General features: G+C 39.4%; 1 protein-coding gene and 1 long non-coding RNA gene across 3 annotated transcripts; one reads left to right on the top strand and one right to left on the bottom strand.

The window, feature by feature from the left end:
• The first annotated feature begins 311 nt into the window (after positions 1-311).
• Positions 312-16,846, top strand: ALKAL2 (ALK and LTK ligand 2). Of its 2 annotated transcripts, XM_087719002.1 has the most exons (6): positions 314-651; positions 2,267-2,586; positions 11,403-11,456; positions 11,552-11,632; positions 15,748-15,813; positions 16,711-16,846. In XM_087719002.1, exons 2-5 carry the CDS (start codon positions 2,316-2,318, stop codon positions 15,810-15,812), a joined length of 471 nt encoding a protein of 156 aa, XP_087575128.1. In that variant the 5' UTR covers positions 314-651; positions 2,267-2,315; the 3' UTR covers position 15,813; positions 16,711-16,846. The 2 variants fall into 2 exon arrangements, with proteins under 2 accessions (XP_087575129.1, XP_087575128.1); XM_087719003.1 differs by lacking the exon at positions 16,711-16,846 and having other exon boundaries at positions 312-651; positions 15,748-15,824.
• LOC148045233 (uncharacterized) lies at positions 9,060-19,946 on the bottom strand. Its single transcript, XR_015697113.1, has 2 exons — positions 18,149-19,946; positions 9,060-17,250 (listed from the first exon to the last, which is right to left on the bottom strand). It is a non-coding gene; the product is annotated as an uncharacterized LOC148045233 (long non-coding RNA).
• Between the last annotated feature and the right edge of the window lie 844 nt (positions 19,947-20,790).

The following is a 20,790-nucleotide window of genomic DNA, read 5'->3' as shown; positions in this document are numbered from 1 at the left end:
CAGTCACAGAACTTGCTGGAAGTCGTGCTCAGTGGGCAGAGCCGCCGATTGCCCCGAACATGCAGCCCCAAGACGGGAAGCCTGCGGGAGACTGGACGGCCCACACAAACGTGGGCTGTGCGCGTGTGTGTGTGTGCGTGTGTGTAAGCGGAGAGGGGGGGGTGCGCGCGCGTGCGGGAAATGATCGGCGAGGCTAAAGGAACTTGGCGGGTGCCCCCCCTCCCTTCCCCCCTTCCCCCCTCCCTCCCTCCCGCCCCCCCTTCGCCCGAGCCGGGACGGGTCCTTCGACGTCTGCGGGGGGAAGGGGGGGAGCAGCATAAGAGGAGAGCCGCGGCGGCAGAGCGGGGGAGTCCGGGGGAACTTCGGTGGCGGCAGCAACGGGGCAAGAGCGGCGGCGAGCCGGCCGTCCACCCACTCGCACATCGAGGCGAGGCTGACTCGGCGGCGGCGGCGGCGGCCCCCTGGCGAACTCCTCGGGAGCCGATATAAAGCGCGGCCATGGACTAGGTGGAGGAGAGGCGGCGGCGGGCGCGTCGGGAAGCAGACGGGAGAAGCCGAGCAGGGCGGCCGAAGGCTCCGCGTTCGCTGCGGGAAGAGGCTCGGCCCAGGGGACCGTCGAAGTGAGCGGGGCACCGAAGCCAGCGGAGACAGGTACGCGCCTTCGGTCTCCAAGGGCGAGCGGCCAGCGCCTCCGGCTTGCCTGCAGTTGGAAGCGCCGCTCGCTCCCGGCCAAGTTTGAGCGGAGTCCTCTCCGGTTCTCGGGGCGTTCTGGTTGGCGGCGCTGGGCGAGTGCGGGCGCGGGCGGATTTGGGGGCGCCTGTCGGAAGAAGGCGCCCTTCTTGCTAGGCTGCAAGCGAGCTCTTCTTCCGTGCGTCGGTTCTGCTTCGGAGCTGGTGTCAGTCCAGGGAGACCCAAAGGCACCTCCGGGGGGTCGCTTGGCGGTAGAGAATTCTGCTCCGTAGAAACCAAAGCCAGAGAGGGATCTGCTGGCAGGACGGGTCCCTCTGGAGAAGGACCCGAGGGGGAGATCTAGTCCGAATCAGGGCATTTTAAGTAGCGTCGGTGTCTCTAGATGGAATTGGACTTCCGTCCCGTGAAAACCAAGAGCGCCCCGCGATGCTGGGCTGGGCTGGGCGCTTTCTTTTCTGCAACCCTTTTAGCTTTGGGAATCCAAAGGGAGTGAAGCTGCACCGAGCATCCCAAGCGATGTGGAAGAAGCTCTGAGTAAGGTCCGCCAAATAGACGCACGGTGGATGTCTGGGCAGATAAGACAAATGGGGGCGTTAAATTCAGATGTTATGCCTTGAATAGGAAGCGTTGGATGGGATCAGGGCAGGCCGATTCGGTCTGGAGCTGCATGGTGTGGAAGATTTCCTTGGAAGGTTTGGGGGCATCCCGAAGTGGCTCCACTGTAGGACCATATATCCTATGGGGCGCAATGTGTGTAATCACTTAGTAAATTGATGGTCTGTAACAGCATTTTGGCAGCCTTGTAGAATCCTACCCCCACTGGAGGCAGATGCAAATCATTCAAAGATACTTTGCTTTTGAGAATTTGAACAGAAGGCCAGTGTACAGATTAGAAATAGTTCCCAATATATTGACTGAAAATAGTGAAAACATTACCAAACCAAGAATAAAAGTAGTAATTCCGTTCTGATTGTCCTATAGATTTTTAAATGCTTAGCTAAGTTACCATTTGAGCAATGCCTCTGTAATCACCAGCAGAAAATTGTATGAAGTTTTTAATAAATTAACAAGATCAAGTCAAGCAAATCTGAGTAGGCTGAAAAATTTCCCAGTGACTTAGAAGCCATATAGGTACTAATATTGATTTCTCTCCCCTTCCCCAAATTTTTGGTTATTCCTTGTTGAAACTTGTTATCTGCTCTTAACTTAAGAGGCAGGATGCTTAACACAGAAATTTCATTCAGATTTTTAGGATCTGCCAAATAAATGAAAAAAAAATATCTTTGCTATAGTTGGCTGTTTTCTAAGATTTTGTTTTTGATTTTTTCTTTGCCTAGCTGATTTTGTAGGGCATCTTCTCTCCTTCACCGATTTCATTATATTTCTTGACACTTTTGAGTATGAAGGACGAGGTCACACGAATGCATCTAGAAGTCCAACTGTCTTCCTAGCTAAAGAATATTTTACTGAAATAAAAAGCAAGCAGCAACAACTCTGTAGCTTGTTCCATACATACAATGAAAAATATTCTATTCAAAGTCTTTCTGGTTTTTTCCTTTAAATTTCTCTCTTTCAGGGAGTAAGTGGGACACATTCTCTTTCCCTGGATTGTCCCCACAAGTGCAATGTGCAAACTTCTAAGGCCTTCAGTGCTGATTGGGCTGATAGCATTGATACTTTCAGCAGGACATTGCAAAGAAAAACCAGAAACTGGCGTGGGGCTGAAGGAAAGGCAAAACCTCTTAAATCTGATAATGGAGATCATTCAAGAACTGAAAAAATACCACCTAGAAGAGGATGAAGAAAATGGAGTGCAGTACAAGCAAGACTATCCACCTCTTGATCAAAGGGAAATGCCGGACTATGGAACTTACACAGAGGAGGAACAGAAAGTTGGTAAGTCTATTGTATTGTATTAAATACAGTTTAATATGATCCTTCCCACTCCCTCTTTACTAAAAAGAAAAATGTGCCATCACACTGCCAGTTGTCCCTGAAGAATCCTATAAAGTTTTTATAAAGATAACCTGGCTGGTTTTTGCATAGAGGAATGGGTTCAGCTGCTCTGAAGCTAGAGGAAATGAGAGGACCAAATCTGATCTGACCCAAGTTCTGCCCAATTGGGTATTTGGCTTAGCATCAACAGAGAGGAGATGACATATTCCATTTGCCAAAGTCAGTTTCTACTTGACTTGGGATCCAGAGACAGAACAGCAACAACCTTGCTGCCCCCGAACCATATCTGAGATGGCTGCATTGTTTATTTAACTTACTTAGATCTCAATCTCATTTATAAAATGGCCCATCTCGCAACAACTCCAATTTGAAAATGCTTCCGATGGGTTCAAGATGCTCCAGCTTCAGAGATGAATATCTGACAATGCTGGTGTACCTCTGGCCTTCTTATGTCATTTGGGGATGAAATGAGTGTTCTGTCTGTCATCACCATGTATGGTCTCTCAATATGGAGCCATGAAGTATAGACCTCTAGGCAATGAGGAAATCCTGACTTTTAACTAGTAAGAAAATATGTGAGTTTAATTCTCACTATGAATATGATTGTTTGGAAAGACTACAAGGATATCCTTTCTGTGCATTTTATTTCTCCACCAGCACTCATCTTCAGTGTACGACACAGGTGAGCTGTTTCATAGGTGATTTGAAGCAATTTTAGAGAGAGATTCCTCGTATGGACTCCGTGTTCGATACTACAATCATGATAGAACACGTTGACTTATATGGGAGCTGCCATTTCAAGGGCGATTTTAATTATTGCTGGCTGAGGAAGTGAATACGTAACTTGAGGAGCCTCCATCATTGTCCATTTTGACCGTAAAGATCTAGCAAAAAAGGTGGACCCAGACATGACTTTTTGTAGAGGAAGTAATTTTCTCAACCTCAAGATTTGGAATAATTCTGACTCAGCTGTAAGTCCTCTTTTCTTTAGCAGGTTTATAGAAAGGGCCGGTGGTCACCAAATGTGTTTGGAAAAAGTTGAAAATGTCGATCATTTGGCTGACTCAAGCATGGATTTCTCTGGTTACCTTCAGCAGTGAAAGAAAATGATACCACGTTGTTCCTTCTGGATCTCTTGGCAGCCTTCGACCACCGTGATCACAGGGCATGGCTGGAGTAGCTCAGCTCAGCTGTGCCAAGGGTTCTAGTCCTGTTTGTAGGGTGACCATCAGAGTAGCTGAGAGATATTTCTTTGTAGAGTTAAAGCTATTATTTCTTTTTGATTGTTCAACAACTACTGAGGTGCCCAGGCAGATATTTATAGAGAATGTGTTGAGAATTCTTAATCAGCGTAGATCACACTGATACTAGTAAGCGGCTTAGAGAAGGAATCACATACTTGGGGTGGGAGGGGCATGAATCATATGCAGCGCTCCGATTTGTCTTATGTGGCCCATATTACATTGGGAGTGAAAGATGTGCTTAGGATGCTGAATGCCATGGATATGTGCACCCTGGGCCATAGGGAATGCTCCAGGAGTGGTGTGGCAGCAGTAATGGCCCAGCAAGTCTCCTCACCACAGTGTATCTTCTAAAAGTAATGAGTCTTTTGGTTGCTCAATACATTTGGTGCCCCACCAACTCCCGTATTGAGTAGCACCATCTTCTGGAATCTCTTTCCTAATAGAATAGAACATCTGGTCACGACCATAATTCGTTCTATAACTTTGGTTGCAAACTGATTTGGTCGTGACCTGAACCTAATTTTGGAAATTTTGGTGCTTACAAAAAAAAAAGGCACAGAAGGGGAAATTGGCCGCAGGAAAAAAAATTGTTAATTTTTTGGGTCAGGACCCAATTTGGTCGTGGTCAGAAGCATTCGTGACCAGAGGTTCCACAGAGGTATCGTCTTCATTAGAGGGTGCTATTTGAGATGACACCAGGGGTTTTGTGTGTGCGTGTGTGTGCGTGCGCGTGCAGAATAAGTGAGGATAAGGCTTGCCCTTAGAAGATGCATTGGGAGACTGTGGCTACCCAAGGGAGATGAGGGGGAAGGAGCCAGGTCTTTTTGGGTGCGGGAGGGGGCCTGGAGTCCTGCTACGGGGGGGGGGCTTCTTTGCTGAGCAAAGAATTGGGAAGCCAGTGGAGAAGCGAGCTCTCTCTGCTAAGGGAAGGCAGGAATGAAGGACTGTTTGAAGTCATGAAACAAAAGAGAATGGAAAGAGGGAAGACAGAAAAATAAAAGCAAAATTTGGGTAACAGCTTTTAGCAGATTGGCTTTTCTAGATTATGTTATCAATCTGGGAATCAAATATACATTTTTTTTTATTTTAAGTAAAAAATTTCCCAGCTAGATAGCTAAAGTGAAGTGGTTGTAAAGTCACTGGCATTTTTACTGTCGTTGTGAAGTCCTGTCTGACCCTTTGCGACCACATGATCAATGTTCCTCAATAAAGTTTTTCTTTAAATTTATACTTAATGGCCTATCATGACACTATTAATTTTCTATTTCCTAAACATTTTTGTATCTTTAGGAAATGGTGTGACATGAAAAGACTAATGTTGCAGTTCTTGGCCAAGGAACTAGACTACATAGAGGTCTAGTGGTCATTTGAAGTCCAGACTCTCTTGGCTTAGAGGCAGTGATAAATTGGATAAGGTCCAATAAGCCGAACCAAATATAATGGTTGTAGATGAGTGATTTTCAGATCTGGGCGCTGAGTGTCCTGTTCTAGATGAGCCAACACTCCCAAAGATGCCTACAATGGGGGTCTCTCTTTGATTCTGTCAACTAATGGGACAGGTAGTTCAGTAACAAAGAAATCTTATCACCAAGTTTGTTCAGGCATCCAAGGTGGTGCAGTGGTTAAATGCAGCACTGCAGGCTACTTCAGCTGACTGCAGTTTGGCTGTTCAAATCTCACCGGCTCAAGGTTGACTCAGCCTTCCATCCTTCCGAGATGGGTAAAATGAGGACCCGGATTGTTGTTGGGGGCAATATGCTGACTCTGTAAACCGCTTAGAGAGGGCTGAAAGCCCTATGAAGCGGTATATAAGTCTAACTGCTATTGCTATTAACTTAGTCTAGCCTCGGTGAACCATTCCCTAGTAATGACATGATGGGATAAGCACAATGTACCCAATCAAGGGCTTCCACTGGGCACTGTCACATTCAGAATGTAGCAGCTCAATTGCTAGGTGGAATGGATGAATCAAATAACGTTGATCCTGAAAATGATGCACAGACTGCGAGTCCTTGGGCCAACACAAGTGTTCCCATTCACTTATAAAGTTCTGAGCAGTTTAAGAATCAAAGGCTTACAATATTGCATCAAACATCAGCAAAGGAGGTTCTATGTGCCTTTGGGTTTGGCCAGGAAGTCTTCTCTGAATACTCCTCATTATGGAAAGCATAGCTAGCCTCAGATCTTTTTGTATGAATGTTGAAGATAATAGTTCTTCATCCAGGCATGAATAGATAACTGCTCCCAGTATATCATATTTTATCATCCTTTCTTAAAATTAGACATTTAACCATTTTCATCTATTATTTTTCCTCTTATTTTTATTATTCTATTGAAAATTGTGTTTATTCCTTATGGAACTGCTCAGGGCTCATCTAGGAGGGAAAATGATACAGAAATAAAATATCATCAACTATTGTTTTGGTGTAAATTATAATGCATGAAAGGTTTAGTCCCTAGTTCACTGGGCATCAGGTGCAAAAAATCAGATCCGCATGTAGAAATTCCAAAAAGTCATCAGTCTGTGTTTAATATGCCATCAGTTGGTTACTTATGATAGTGACAGTAATGGGAATTTTCCAATGGCTGCCAGAGCTGCTTACAGGGATATTCACGGTGTATGGGGTTACAGCAATAGCACTTAGACTTATATGCCTCTTCACGGGGCTTTCCAGCCCTCTCTAGGCACTTCACAGAGTCAGCATACGCCCCCCCCCCCCCAACACTCTGGATCCTCCTTTACCAACCTCGGAAGGATAGAAGGCTGAGTCAGCCTTGAGTCTGGTGAGATTTGATCTGCCAAACTGCTAGCAGCCAGTGATCAGCAGAGGTAGCCTACAGTACTGCACTCTAACCAGTGCGCCACCGCGACTCATTATAAAATGTTTCATTTCTTATCATTCAGATTCTCATTCCTACTATGCAGGTGCCGTCTTATATGCATGGAATCTGGCAAAATCCCCATTTCTTCATCTGCATATTCTAAGCGCGCTTTGCTTGCTGTCTGCTTGGAATCAGAAACAGTTGTCCAAGAATCCAATCCTGTGAAATTATTGAGTCACATCTGAGTCTGAGATTTTCTGCTTCTTCTCTATTGTTTATTAATTCTATATTAAGTTCACTGGTATTGATGGAAAATTAATGGAAAAATTAAGAAGATGGGAAGTCATCACCCATCAACTAGCACCTCTACAACTGGGGCTTTGAGAAAATGGGATACATACCTTTTATTCATTCAAGGTGATATAGCATAGCGGTCAATACTTTAATATTTTAAAGCCTCATTAATTTTAACATGTCTTCAAAGTGAATCTCGTAAGTGACACAAGGTTTCTGCTGTTACAGCAAAATAAGGTTTCCTTTTAATATATGTACAATAACTTACTGCCCTCAGCCAACACGGGATTGCTTGCTTTTGACTTCGCATGCTGTGCAGCCCAACTAATGATAATTGAGCTGTGGTGGTGCAGTGGTCAGAATGCAGTATTGCAGCTGCTTCTGCTGACTGCTGGCTGACTACAGTTTGGCACTTCGAATGTCATGAGGCTGAAGGTTGACTCAGCCTCCCATGAAGACTCAGATTGTTGGGGCAACTCTGGAAACTGCTTAGAAAGGGCTGTAGAACACGGCAGAGCAGTTTACAACAATAGCACTTAGACTTATGCACCGCTTTACGTATAAGTCTGGGTGCTATTGCTATAGTCCAGCGATGGTGAACCTTTTTTGGCTCACGTGCCGTAAGTGGGGGGAGCGCAGGGGGGTCGTGCGTGGGCGTGCCACACCCATAATGCAATGCACTGCCCCCCCCAGTCCACACTACAGGTGTGACCCTCCATTTTTTGCATCCTTTTTTCGCCCTCCCCAGGCTCCAGAGGCTTTATAGGAGCCTGGGGAGGGTGAAAAAAGCCTCCCTGCCCCCCCCCCAGGCCCTCTGGAGGCTTCAGGGACCTCCGGATGGCAAAAAAAGACCCTCCGAACTTCCGGTTTGCCCAGAGGGCCGGTTTTTGCATGAAGCCTCCGGAGGGCCTCCGGGGTGGGGAGAGGCTCTTTTCGCCCTCCCCAGCTCCTATAAAGCCTCTGGAGCCTGGGGAGGGCAAAAAAATGGCTTTAAAAACCACCTCGCGTGCCCTGACAAATGGCTCCATGTGCCACCTGTGGCACGTGTGCCATAGGTTCGCCATCCCGGCTACTGTCTATTTCAAATGGTTCAGTGCAATGTCTAAATCAGATGAATGTCTTCTCCACTCACCCGATCCTCTACAGGAAGGACCAGATGACATATATTAGACTACTGTGCTTTTACAAAAGGCTGTTGATAGAAAGAGCAATTGTAAGCAATTATAATTCTTTCCCCACCTCTCACATTGAAACCAATGAGATTTGAAAGTGATTGCATTTGTTTAAAACCTGCAGGCTTATAAATTATTTTACTTTCATGCCGGTGCTTTGGTATCTTTGAAACAAATGTGTTTCTTCTTAAAGTTTCAACAGAACTGATGAACTAAATTTCATGTTAAAATATTGTCTGGTCTTAAGTCTAAAGAAAACAGTGACTATGGAACATACTTTAAAAACATTTGACTCCCCAGAAACTAGATACATAGATTTAGCTTTTTGTTTCCCCACATAGGCAAAATACTATAAGAACGTCAAATTTAAAGATTTTTCTTAGAATAGTTGTATTGTATGTAATATTTTGTATTAGTAATTTGTTGAGGAAAGGGAACTTTCAATGTAGCAAAAAAGTACAATCCTGCTATGGGAAAATCAGTTGTATCTATCATATTAGCTATTGTTTAATGTAACTTTCATCCTAGTGAAATACATGCTTTGTATCTTTCTTTGGAAGAAGTTCTATCAGGGATCAATTAATTAAGATTGCTTAGTGCTACAGTTTTAATCATTATAGGAAAAAGAAAAATGCATGGATGAAACATGCTTGGTGCTTTTAATAGGTGTTTGTTTACCCTAGAGCTAACATTGGTTATATGAAAATGCTTATGGAACTCATGTGTTCATCATTTGGTGAACGTTTAGCTCACCTTGGCTAAACTCAACTCTGGCTAGAAACCTTAGCACTGTTGGCTAGAGAGAAGTTGAAAGAAAAACATATCCAAAAGAAGGCAATGCAAACTACTTCAATATTATCCATAAAACGACAAAGACGCATTCACCAGAAGTTTGAGATGTATATTCTATCATACATTTCACAATTTTTTAAATATACAACTTTAAGACAAATGCAAAATCTGCTTAAGCAACAGATTGACATTCAGTGTGTAATTTGCAGAATTTAATTGGCCTATACAGACGCAGACTATATGTTCTAATGAAAACTTGCCAACTTCAGAAATATTTTTCTGAAGAAACTTAGCCAGAAGTACTTTTCAGAATTGCCTTCATCTTGCCAATTTTTGAGAGATGTACCTAAGCATTTAGTGCTGCACTTGCCAGAATTAAATCAAAATATGATAGGTAAATAATAAAATAAAAATAAAATAAAAATATATAAATGATAATAATAAAAGCTGAATTTTGAGAAACAGCTAACTCCCCAGTCTGCCAGATATAGTTGGATTTAAAGTCACAAAGGGAAATGTCACTTATGTATTAATTTATGGTAATATAAATGACCACATGACAAAATTGTAAATAACAATATTAAATATGACACTAAATCCAAGAGACGGCCACAAGAAGCTAAAGAGGATTTCAATAAGCTAGTTATATCTCCATCCGTTGAATAAGCCATGAGAAAGCAAATAGTAACAAAACAGTTTTATGTATTGTCCACTGCCTCCATATTTTGTTCAACAACATGGTTTCATTTCTTTCAAAATATAATATTGTATCAATTTCTCTGTCAATGTGTGTCAATATTGTCCCATCCTGGATAAGGATGTTGAGGAACTGAGTCGCAGAAGGAAATGGCAGCCTAAATAACAGTATTTAGTAAGACGCGTTTCTTTTCCTCACTCCTTATTTTTCACCCACATTTCTGCATAAATCTGCACGGATAGAAGTATACGATATAAAACTGCTCCTTAAGAAAAATATGCTACACTTAGTTCCAAGGTGAAAATGAATTTATATGTTTTACTATTGCTTCTATTACTCACTTTAGCTTTCAGTTTTTCACTGATGCGCTCTGGAACTACTTAACTAATTAATGTCAATATAGTTCATTTAAAAGGTGATTTATGCAAACAATGTTGCATAATTTAAGATGAATGATCTTGCATTTTAAGGATATTGCCCACAGCTGCTGGGACTTAAGCCGACAGTCCTTTCTCCCCCCTCTCACGTCAGAGCAGCTTTAGCTAAAAGAACTAGAAGGTCCATGACACCTTTGCCAGCAAATCAGCACCAAGCCAAAAGATGCAGAGAGAGAAGCTGGAATTTGAAGGGACCAGAGGAATCCCTTTAGTTTGTAATCCCAAAGCAGAGAGCTCACCAGAACAGATTAAAGTACACCTAGGATTGCCCAAGCCACTTCATTTTATATGCATACAAATGCACCCGTGACTGCTCAGGCCACAGCAGTTACAGCTTCTTGATGCTCTTCAGGCCATCCCACCTAAGACGTATTGCAACAGTCCACACTGGAAGGGGCTGTTAGATAACTATGATCGATGAGCAGGGGGTTCTGATCCAGGAAAGGTCACAAGATGGGCAAAACCTTTTTTTGCTACCGTAACCACTTGTCCCACTAAGCCAGGGGTGTGAAACTCGTGGGGAGCAGGACGGATGTGTCACGCACTGGCCACACCTCCCATTTTAGCAAAGGGGAAAAAAGTTGCGATACATCACGTGACGTGTTGTCGCAGGTTTGACACCCCTAAGCGGACCTATCAATGTTCAAATTGCAGATCATCTCAGAGTGGCGGGATGCTTGTTCAGAATCAGAGACCGTATTTCTCTGAATCCTTAGTGCCAGAAACACCCTTTAGGGAAGAGGGTCGTGGCATGGCAGTATCTCCCTGTTTCAATCCCTCTGAGGCAGTCCTAGTTATTATTTAATTGTACCAATTTAAATCACTAATATTGTCTCTTATGAAGCACGGAAATAAAGCAAAATAATTACAATTTGCTGGTTTCCAAGAATTTTTAGCAAGATTATAGCTTTGAAGCCAAATACTAGTCATCTTTACTCAAAATCTTGCTGCTCTTATTAAATGGGAATATCTTAATTATATAAGACTTTTGTTCCAACTGTATAAATGGAAAAAAGAGAGATTATAATTTGCTTCTAAAACAGGAGTGTCAAACGCGCGGCATCACGGCAGCATCAGGTGACGTATGACGACTTTTTTCCTTTGCTAAACCGGCCTGCGTGGGCGTGGCCAGCGCATGATGCATCTGTGGGCCGCAAGTTTGACAGCCCTGTTCTAAAACATCATTGCCCTTTCAGAAAATTTTTAATTTTGCCTTGAATTGTACATTCCAGGAAATTACAGAACTAGAATATAAATACTGACTATTCTAAAGAAGTGTCTTTATTCTCTTTAACAGAAATATTTCCTAGAGACCTAAGAATGAAAGACAAATTTTTAAACCATTTAACAGGTAAGCCAAACTTCACATCAGAATAATTGCCTTAATTATACTCCTTTTTATCATGGCAGCAATTCAATTAATCTGCTGGTTTTCTTCTTTTCCAGGTCACCTTTACTTTGGCCCAAAATGCACTAAACACTTTCATAGACTTTATCACCATACAAGAGATTGTACCATACCTGCATGTAAGTTCTATCATCCAAGACCAGAATTACTAATAAATGTAGCTGTATAATTAACATGATTACAAGAGTTTGTAGAGTTAAAGCCATGAAATAGAGGAGTGCTTTCTTGCAATTCCTCTGGGAGATCTAATGGTTCTAATTTCTAATTTCATAAACAATCATTTAAAACATATTTGTGCAGGCAGGCAATCTGCTCTTCCATTATATGCCACCTCTTTTTGTTTTAGGATTTCACTACAGAAACCGAATTTCTTATCACATCAGATAACAGAAATTTACAAATTATACCTGCTTTATGCTTAAAGCACAAATACACCACTGAAAAATCCTGGTACTACTGTTGCTAGAAAAGTATAAGTCATTTAGTACATAGGTTTTGAACTTGCATAAATTGTACATTTTTTTCTTCTAAGATATAAACAGGAGGTAGTATTTCTACAAGTAGATTGACTTTTGCTTATGAATTTATCCCTCTATTCACAAATTGACCACAAAACCTCTCACACATTGTGCAAAGTCTGTTAATACCTATTATTAGAGTAGCTGAAAAAAACCAACATTTGTTTGTTAAACTAGTCTAAGCCAAAATGAAGGAACCATATTATACCTCACCATAATGATCAAATTTATTATTTAATCCAATCTAGTTAAAGGCCTCTCAAATAAAGTCAGCAATTCAACAAAGTATATCTGTTTCTTATTTTCCAACAATTTTAACTGAACATAAATCAATATTTTAAAATAAGCTTGGCAATTGGAATTTAATTACATTATTACATAATAGAAAAACTACCGTAGATCCTGGGCAACATATGTTACCCTAAAGCAACGTTTTTCCACTAAGGATTACTTTTTACAGGATTTAAAACCAATCCTGATTGCTAGGGTAAATTTACGGGATACGCGAGGAACTGAATTACAGAACTAAGTGGCAGCCTAAACACTGTACAGTGTTTAGTAAGACACATTTATTTTTCTCGCTTATTATTGCATCAACATTTCTGCATAAATCTGCATGGGTACAAGCATACAATAGAAACTGCTCATTAACAAAAACATGCCATTAGTTCATGAGATGAAAATGAATTTACATGCTTTGCTACTGCTTCTATTACTTGTTTTAGCTCCCAGTGTTTTTACTAACGTGCTCTGGAACTATTTAACTAATGAGCATCAAAATATACTTCATTTAAAGGTTGACATTGTGCAAGCAATGTTGCATAATTTAAGATTTAAGAATCACTCTATGAGGAACATGAGTACTTCCTAAATATGCTGAATAAATAAATAGTGTTGTTTAATGGGATACGGGGCAATTCACTGAAATGTTTAAAACTTCTCATATTTATGGCAACAGAAAGCCTAAACATATATAAACCTTTGTTTGAAATAGTAGATCTTATTATGAGACATGAGTTTTTGATGGACCAAGTAATAATATGTTTTAAGAGGCCGAAGATTGGGAGCTGCTATGCTAAACCATCTTTACTCTTCTTCCTTTTCTACATGTTTTCAGCAGCATCCGAGTCATCCTTTCCTTTCTTGCTACTGCCCTGTTAGCAGCTATCTCATTCCATGGTAAATTGATAGGTGGATGCTGATTAACTTGCCCCATGATTAACCTCGTTTTTTAAAAACTTTCTTTATAGGCATGGCTAGTTATATAAATAGTTCACTATAAAAACATACAAACCATTCTTTCACATGCAAATGGAAAGTCTTTTCATGGATATTAGTAAATATTCATCGTCTTAGTATGATGAAATATCCACTCATTCAACACTGCCCTGTGCCACGTCAATCTTCATAGGATAGCAATCTTACCATATATACCATTCTTAAAAATCTAAGAAGCATGTTTAAAATTAGCTCAAGCACACACATTCAAATCTGTAGTGCTACAGTGCTTCAAGGTGAAATAGTTATGAGGATGGGAGGAGCCAACGTCGCAACGCTACATTGTTGGATTTGGCTGTCCGAATCCACCGATGACACTTTTGCCCCTGGACGGCCCAGCAGGACCTAAACCGTCCTGAAGAGACGGTGGCTGGGAAGACGAGACCTTGCTGGTCGCAGGGATATGGCAAAGTCCCTGATCGGCCCAAGGGGGGGAGGAGAGCTTCCAACCGGTGGCAAACAGGCAGACCCCCCACCCCCCGGCTGACATAGTTGGACACGGCTCCACGGAAGAGAGAATGAAACTAAAGTGTTTCTACTGGTGAGGTTCTTTTTTTTCTTTTCTTTTAGAAGATTGCCCTAAGAAACTCTTTTCTTAAGCTTAATTAGTCCATTAAGCAAGAACAAAGCGGCGTACTTAATCCCCACCGGACTGCTTTAGAAAGTTTTTTTGCTCTTGCTTGTAACCTTTTGTGGATTGAGTGATTGCAACACTCCTGTTTTTTCCACTTGAAGTGAAGGGATCTCTTTTTTCCTTATTTTCCCTTATTACTTTAACTTTTTTGGCTTACATTAAAACTCTTTCTAGTTCAATAAATTTCTTCCTCTACTTGTTGCAATATTATACTGGAGATACTTAAGGAAAGAGATTTTAAATGAAACGAATCTGCCACTTGAAAGCCCAAATCTGAAGCTCTTCTTCTCTTGCTGCTGTAACAATGTTTTCTTTGTTCACCCTTACCTGACTATACTGACTGCGAGTGCGCAACAACAAATAGTGGTGTGTGGAAAACACTTTGACAAGAATTGGAAAAGGAAAGAAAAACTTCAGAACCCTTCTTCTTTGAAAACCATAAAAGAACATTCGTCTAAAATAACAATAGATATATTCTTCAAAATCTGTAATAGGCTAGAGTGGCAGATTGTACCAAATTCCTCTTCTCTCCTTGTTCTTTCCATACATTATTCCTTATTTTAAAAATGGAGCAATACTCAGATGAAGAAAACTTGTTAATTCAAAACATCCTGGCTGGACTTCAAAACATCTCAGAAGGATTTGAGAGATTCTACAAGAAATGGGGCAGACTATGGGATATTACAGAAAAAGATGATGGGGTTATAGCCCCAGAAATTAAGGAAGTGAATGGAAATACAGAAAACAAAGATAAGAACTTAGATGAACTTATAAATGGAGTAAACGTGAGTGAAAGTGGAAAGAAGGGAAGCTGGAAAAGTGACTTTGATAATTTGGTGTTCCACCCCAAACTTCAAGTAGTAGGAGAAAAAGAAAGAGTGAAAAAGATGGAGGTAATAAGACAAATCTATTCAGAAACAAATCTGACAACTAAAGTTAAGCTTACATTAATAACAACTCAAGGGCAACAAAACTACATGAGAGATCGTTTAAGCTTCAATGTGCAGAGAGAAGTTTTAAACCCTGGAAAGGTTTTGGACATAGAATTGGCACAATTCTTATATTGTCTTAGATGTCTAATGTTTATTTTCTTAGCCCGTAATTAACTAATTTGGGATTGAGGGAAAAGTCCTATAAATCTTATTAATAAATCATTGTTTAAAGACGGTTATAAAGTTATAATATTGTGTGGGCCTGGAGAGGAGAGGTGAGATAATTAGTAAATAACCTTTAGTTAACTACAATAACAATGAAATGTTAATGGACAATATTTAATGATACATACAGGTGTGTTAAGGCGGGGGGGGGAATGCTCAGATATCCTACTTAACCGAATTAATTTTCGAACACATCATAAAGGTGTAATGGTATTGGAGATTTATTGAAATTGCAAATGAACGCCAGTAGGTGGTTGTGTCTTCTAATATAAATGATTCTAGATAAAAACATGTTTAAACAATGGTAACCAAATGAGAATTATGGTACAGAGATGGTAAAATATATAATTTTTCTTTCTTGATTTAAAATGTACAACATGATTTGAATGAAGTATATGTAAAGACTGAAAGAAATGCACGGAATATATTTGTAACCAATCAATACGCTTTCAACAAGATGTAACGAAAGATGATTTTTTCCCCCTTATTTTTCTTTCTGTTTAACTAAAATAAAAAAAATTCTTTAAAAAAAATGAAATAGTTACATTTATATTCCCTTATACAAATTGCATTTAAAAAATATAATAACCTGACCCTCCCCATAAGAACTTTCTAAACTGCTATTTATCTTTTTTCCCCCACCACAGATTATAAAAGATGTGCCAGGCTCCTTACTCGGTTGGCAGTAAGTCCAATGTGCACAGAAGGATAAGGTAAGATTATTGAGAGCAACAATTGCATGCTGCCGCTGTGAGTAATTCATAAACATTGGCAGAATATCTTTTGGACTGAAATATGCTTGTTTCCAAAAGCATTTGGTAAAATATTTACCATTAGAAAAACATACCCGCTACTAGAAAGCAATACAGTACAGACTCTCAGGAAACAACTGTGAATTATTCATAGTAGTGTGCAGTTAGTAGTGTATTGGGCATAGCTAATTTTTCAGGAATTAAATCAACTGCTATTCCTTTCTATTTATACTGGATACCTTTTTGTTGATATAAGAAGACATTTTTAATATTATATATGTGTACACCATTCATGATATAATTCAGTATGTAAATGTTGTTTTTGTTATACATAGAATGAAACAGCATTAAAATCTATTTGCTTATTCAGTAGCAATTTGTATTTGAATTACTATACTTGCTAGCAATACAGCAATATTGCACAGCAATACCAGGAACTATTGATGCCCCCAAGGGAATGACTGGATTATTTTCTCTCTAAATCAATAATTTGATATAAAAGAAATTTAATACAATTCCTTCTATTTACAATGTTCAAGTTGCCTATGCTGTGCTTCAGAATACCAATCAGGATAACCCTTGTGTAAAAGAATGTTATTAATAAGTTTGGAAAGAAGAAACTGTGCAGCAGAGATGCAAATTGGCAAATTGAACCTGGGAATATTCTACTCTACTTTTAACATGGATTAACAAATTCAGATTTTTATACTATGGAAAGTTTCTCTCACTTGTCTCAATTCCCACATTCCAATAGGAACTGGAAATAATCTGAATTATTATTTAACAGGATTTATGGAAAATTAACGTGAATTATAGGAAAAGTAGTGTTTAATCTTTTGTGTTTTTGTTTTACTTTAGATGCTACTATTATCAAAGGAAAAATATATAAAAGAACCAAGAGAAGTGCCTTGGAAACTGACAGGGAAATTGAACTTAGCATTTTTGTAACATATGGCATTATGAATCAGAGATTTATTTTTGGAAATTGATGGACTACTTCTCATAAAACTTTAAAAATGTGTTTTGTATCCCATCATCACTGTTTACAGATGCATTCTTTTTAGTGAAAAACTACCCAAAGGCTAATTAATTGTTCATGTTTTATGCTTTAAAGTTGCTCTACAACAGTTGCGTTGTACTGCCAAAAAAGTAACAAGTACCATCTTTTCAAGTATAGACATGTTTCCCGTTAAGAGACATTACACCACACGGTCAAGGAAACCTGCCTATGGAAGAAGCATTATTCAACATCTTTCTCGCTTATGCAACTGAAAATGTTACGTTACAAACTTTTCCATAAAGCTGTTACAATGCTGGTCTACTAGACTGCATGGCATAGGCAAGGGATGAACATGGTTTTAGGTTAGATTCTGTATCCACTCTGGAGTCACTTCTTTCCTGTGTAATAGAAATATACATTCCAGCTAAATGTGCAATATGTACATACTGTAAATTCACAAATATATGTAATAAAATGTTTTGTATATAATCTGGTTCTTTGTGTTTATTCCTTGCACATTCAAGTTTGGAATAAATTATGTTTGTGAAGTAGAGATATGCAACCTGAGGCCTTCCACTGATGTTGGATTACTATTCTTCCCATAATACTTATACAGTGTATATCCTGGATGGATTTCAAAGCTTACAACTGAATAAACCTGAAGGGTACTATCGGATCTCAATACTACAATTTTAGCAATACTTCTCAATACTTGAGGGTTGGTAATAAGGACTATGGATTTAAATAGTTCTAATAAGAATTAATTTAATGTAACTTGACACTGCAAAGTGATGGCAGTCAGTTACCACAGGTGTAATTGAGGTCATGTTTCAAACACTAAGCTTGCCAAATAGCTCTTTCAAAGTGAAACGCTACTGTCTACTCAATCATGCTTTCGTCCCTCTCATTCTACCAGTTAATAAGACCAGTTAACTCCAAATTTGCTTCACCTACTTCCATTCCAAAATAGATAACACCGCTTTCAAGCTACGCAGAATTTTGGAATTGGAAGATGGTGTTTTGGCCACTGATTCCAAATTCTTATTCAGTTCACATGACACAATCTTATGTCAACTGAGCAAGTTTGAAATCATTGGCCAAAACGCCGTCTTCAATTCCAAGATTCTGTGTAGCTTGAAAGCGGTGTTATCTATTTTGGAATGGAAGTAGTTAGAATTTTATGTGTATGTGCTCAAGATTCTAATAAAAATGTAATAACAAGATCTCCCTTCAATTTGATGAGATATCTCATCAAATTGAAGAGATATCACTATATGATAATTCATTTAAACCCACCATGGGTCCACTGTGGAGTCAATTCATAGGTATTACCATCCATAATGGTTTTTGGTCAAATGCTTTACTGAGCTCAAAATATGTCATTACCACAGCATCCTTGAAAACTACGTGATTAAAAGAAAGAATTTAACAGTCTTATTTTGGACAAGACTACATCAGACTACAAACATAGCTTCTGTATATTTTTCACAACTGGAATCAGTTTATTTTTAATTAGCTATAAGCATTTTAACTGATTTCCTAATTATTTAGATCTTCTGCCCTTAAAAACACACAAAAGTTTCAGGTAAAATTATAACTGATTAAAGCTTTTCTAAAATAGCCTTATTTTTTCAAACTTAAATCAATAGGTAACAGTGTTTTCTATGTGTACAAACATTCAGTGCTGGCATCAATTACCCACAAATTGAGACAGTTTAAAAAATACCAAAGACCTGGGAAAATGTAACTTTTAAAATCTGTTCAGAGGAAATATTAATATTTAAGGATATTTGAATAGTCTCATGTTTGATTAAATATATCGAAAGTGTGGAATTTGCTTTAAATCATTAATACATCAAAATATGTCCCAATGATTAATTGTAATAAAAAATGTTTATGATCAAATCATTCTAATTTTTTTAAAAAGTGAAGCTAAATTTGCTGGCTATGAAACACAAATGTCAAATTTTCTGAAAAATCCCTTTGTATTCAATTAACTTATGTAGAATAAGATAAACCTTGTTCAAATGTATTGTTCCTTGCTAACAATATATTTTGCTATCAAAAACTCCAGTTAAGGATAATATACGAAACACTCATTTTTAATATCCTTAATATGTGGAATAAAAATAGTATCTTATTTTTAAGTGGTAAATCAGCAGATATCATAGAAAGAGAGCTTTTTCACTATTTTATTTGGACTTGCACATACTAATCACAGGCCTTGAAATAAAACCTGACATTCATGAAAGCAGAACAGGTCCCTAGAGTATTTTTAATAGAACTTGAGCAAAGTGTCTTATTAATAGGAATTATGGCTTAAAAATGACAAATCCAGCCGGTAACACGGAGAGCAGCAAAGTCCGCTACAGGCCTGTGAGGGTCCCTCTTTTGGAAAGATTTGAAGACACACAAACACTAACTCTAAAAGAGAAGTGGGGAAAATAGTGCTGGCTTCTACTTCCCCATGCAGTGTTTATAAGGACTCTTGGCTAAAAAGGGATTATGGCAACACTGAATAATTGCAAAATGCAGACAAAATATACTCTGAGTAGAAGATGATGAAAGTTTTGGCAAACAATTGCATACAATCCTCTGTTATCTTTTAAACAATTAACAACACAATATTACTCTGCATGTACTGACAATAATCAGCAGGAATGACTGATAGAGTATTTACATAGAATCACTGGTTTCTGTCAACATCCTTCAGTATGTGATTTTTAAATAAGCAGATCTTTGCCAGCTTACTATGGACTTTGCTGCCTGCTTCTGTCTAACAACTTCTCTTTGGCTTCATCTTGAAGCATCCATAAACAATGTTGTTTCAAAAGCAGGAGGGAAGGAAGAAAAGGAAGAAACCAATGATGTCATACGGAAGATCAGTAAAAAGAGGCAAGAAATGCGAGGGGAGGGGAGGGGTTTTATTTCCACTGGAAAACTACAAACTCTCCAAGTGTTTCCCTCAATCATTTTATGCCTTCCACAAATATATACCAGGCTCCAAAAGGTTACATTTGTGTAACAAACAAAAATGTAATACTTTCCCAACATTTTTTTTTAATGTTTTCATATTATGGAAATGAAGGAAGTTTACCAGTTTACTCCCGCAATGGTGAACCAGAGGTGGCACTCAGAGCCCGCTTTGTGGGAACATCCACCGCCACCAACTGGTCTTTTGGTTTCCAATGTGCACATGCGCACTGGCTAGCTGATCTTTCTGTGCGCCAGAGCGCCGCAAACCCAAACACCAGGTGGCCGGTGCACATGTGCACATGCTAGATACCCGAAGGTGTCTGGTGTGCATGTGCATGCGTCAGAGCGCCACAAACCCAAACACAAGCTGGCTGGTGCGCGCATCTGGTCTTTGGGTTTCCAGCGCTCCGACACATGTGCCCAGATCTGCATGCACGCACGGACACATGCATGCACGCACGCACGCACGGACACACACACACACACACACTGCGGTTGGGCCCTCATTGCCGAAAAGGCCCTCCATGGCTGGTCTTCTCTATTTCTATGAGTGCTGGAGCTGTAGAGGAACTGATCAGAACTTGAAACACATAATCTCTCATTATCTTATTTCAGAATGCTATAGTACTTTTTTCAAACATTATGTCAATAGCCTTTAAAGCTATTTTCTTTTTAAGTTTAAAAATAAATAAGCAGTTATTTACTGTAATTTGTATTCTTTTGAAAAAGATTATACCACCAGGGAATTCTTTTGTCAGTGCTAAGGCAGAACTGCAAATATTTGCATCACAACATTCTATACGGCTGTTAAATATCATAAAATCTTTCCTATCTTATTATTTTTCTTCTGGCTTGCTTACCTTCACATCTATACTTTGTATAACATACAATATAGTAGTTTTCAGGCATCTAGCAATTGACAAATAAAAATGTACAGGGAAGAATTTATAAAGTTTTGATGT

This window comes from Thamnophis sirtalis, unplaced genomic scaffold (genome assembly GCF_051295495.1).
Source record: "Thamnophis sirtalis isolate CommonGarterSnake01/CBP01778 unplaced genomic scaffold, rThaSir2_p1.2 scaffold_6, whole genome shotgun sequence".
Lineage (NCBI taxonomy): Eukaryota > Metazoa > Chordata > Lepidosauria > Squamata > Natricidae > Thamnophis > Thamnophis sirtalis.
This window is presented reverse-complemented; position numbering and strand designations above follow the sequence as displayed.

Bases quoted from the DNA above. Each gene is read 5' to 3' on its own strand.
- ALKAL2 (XM_087719002.1), top strand. From the start codon at position 2,316: ATGTGCAAACTTCTAAGGCCTTCAGTGCTGATTGGGCTGATAGCATTG. The intron at 2,587-11,402 runs GTAAGTCTATTG...TCTCTTTAACAG, and splicing joins AGAGGAGGAACAGAAAGTTG to AAATATTTCCTAGAGACCTA. The intron at 11,457-11,551 runs GTAAGCCAAACT...CTTCTTTTCCAG, and splicing joins ATTTTTAAACCATTTAACAG to GTCACCTTTACTTTGGCCCA.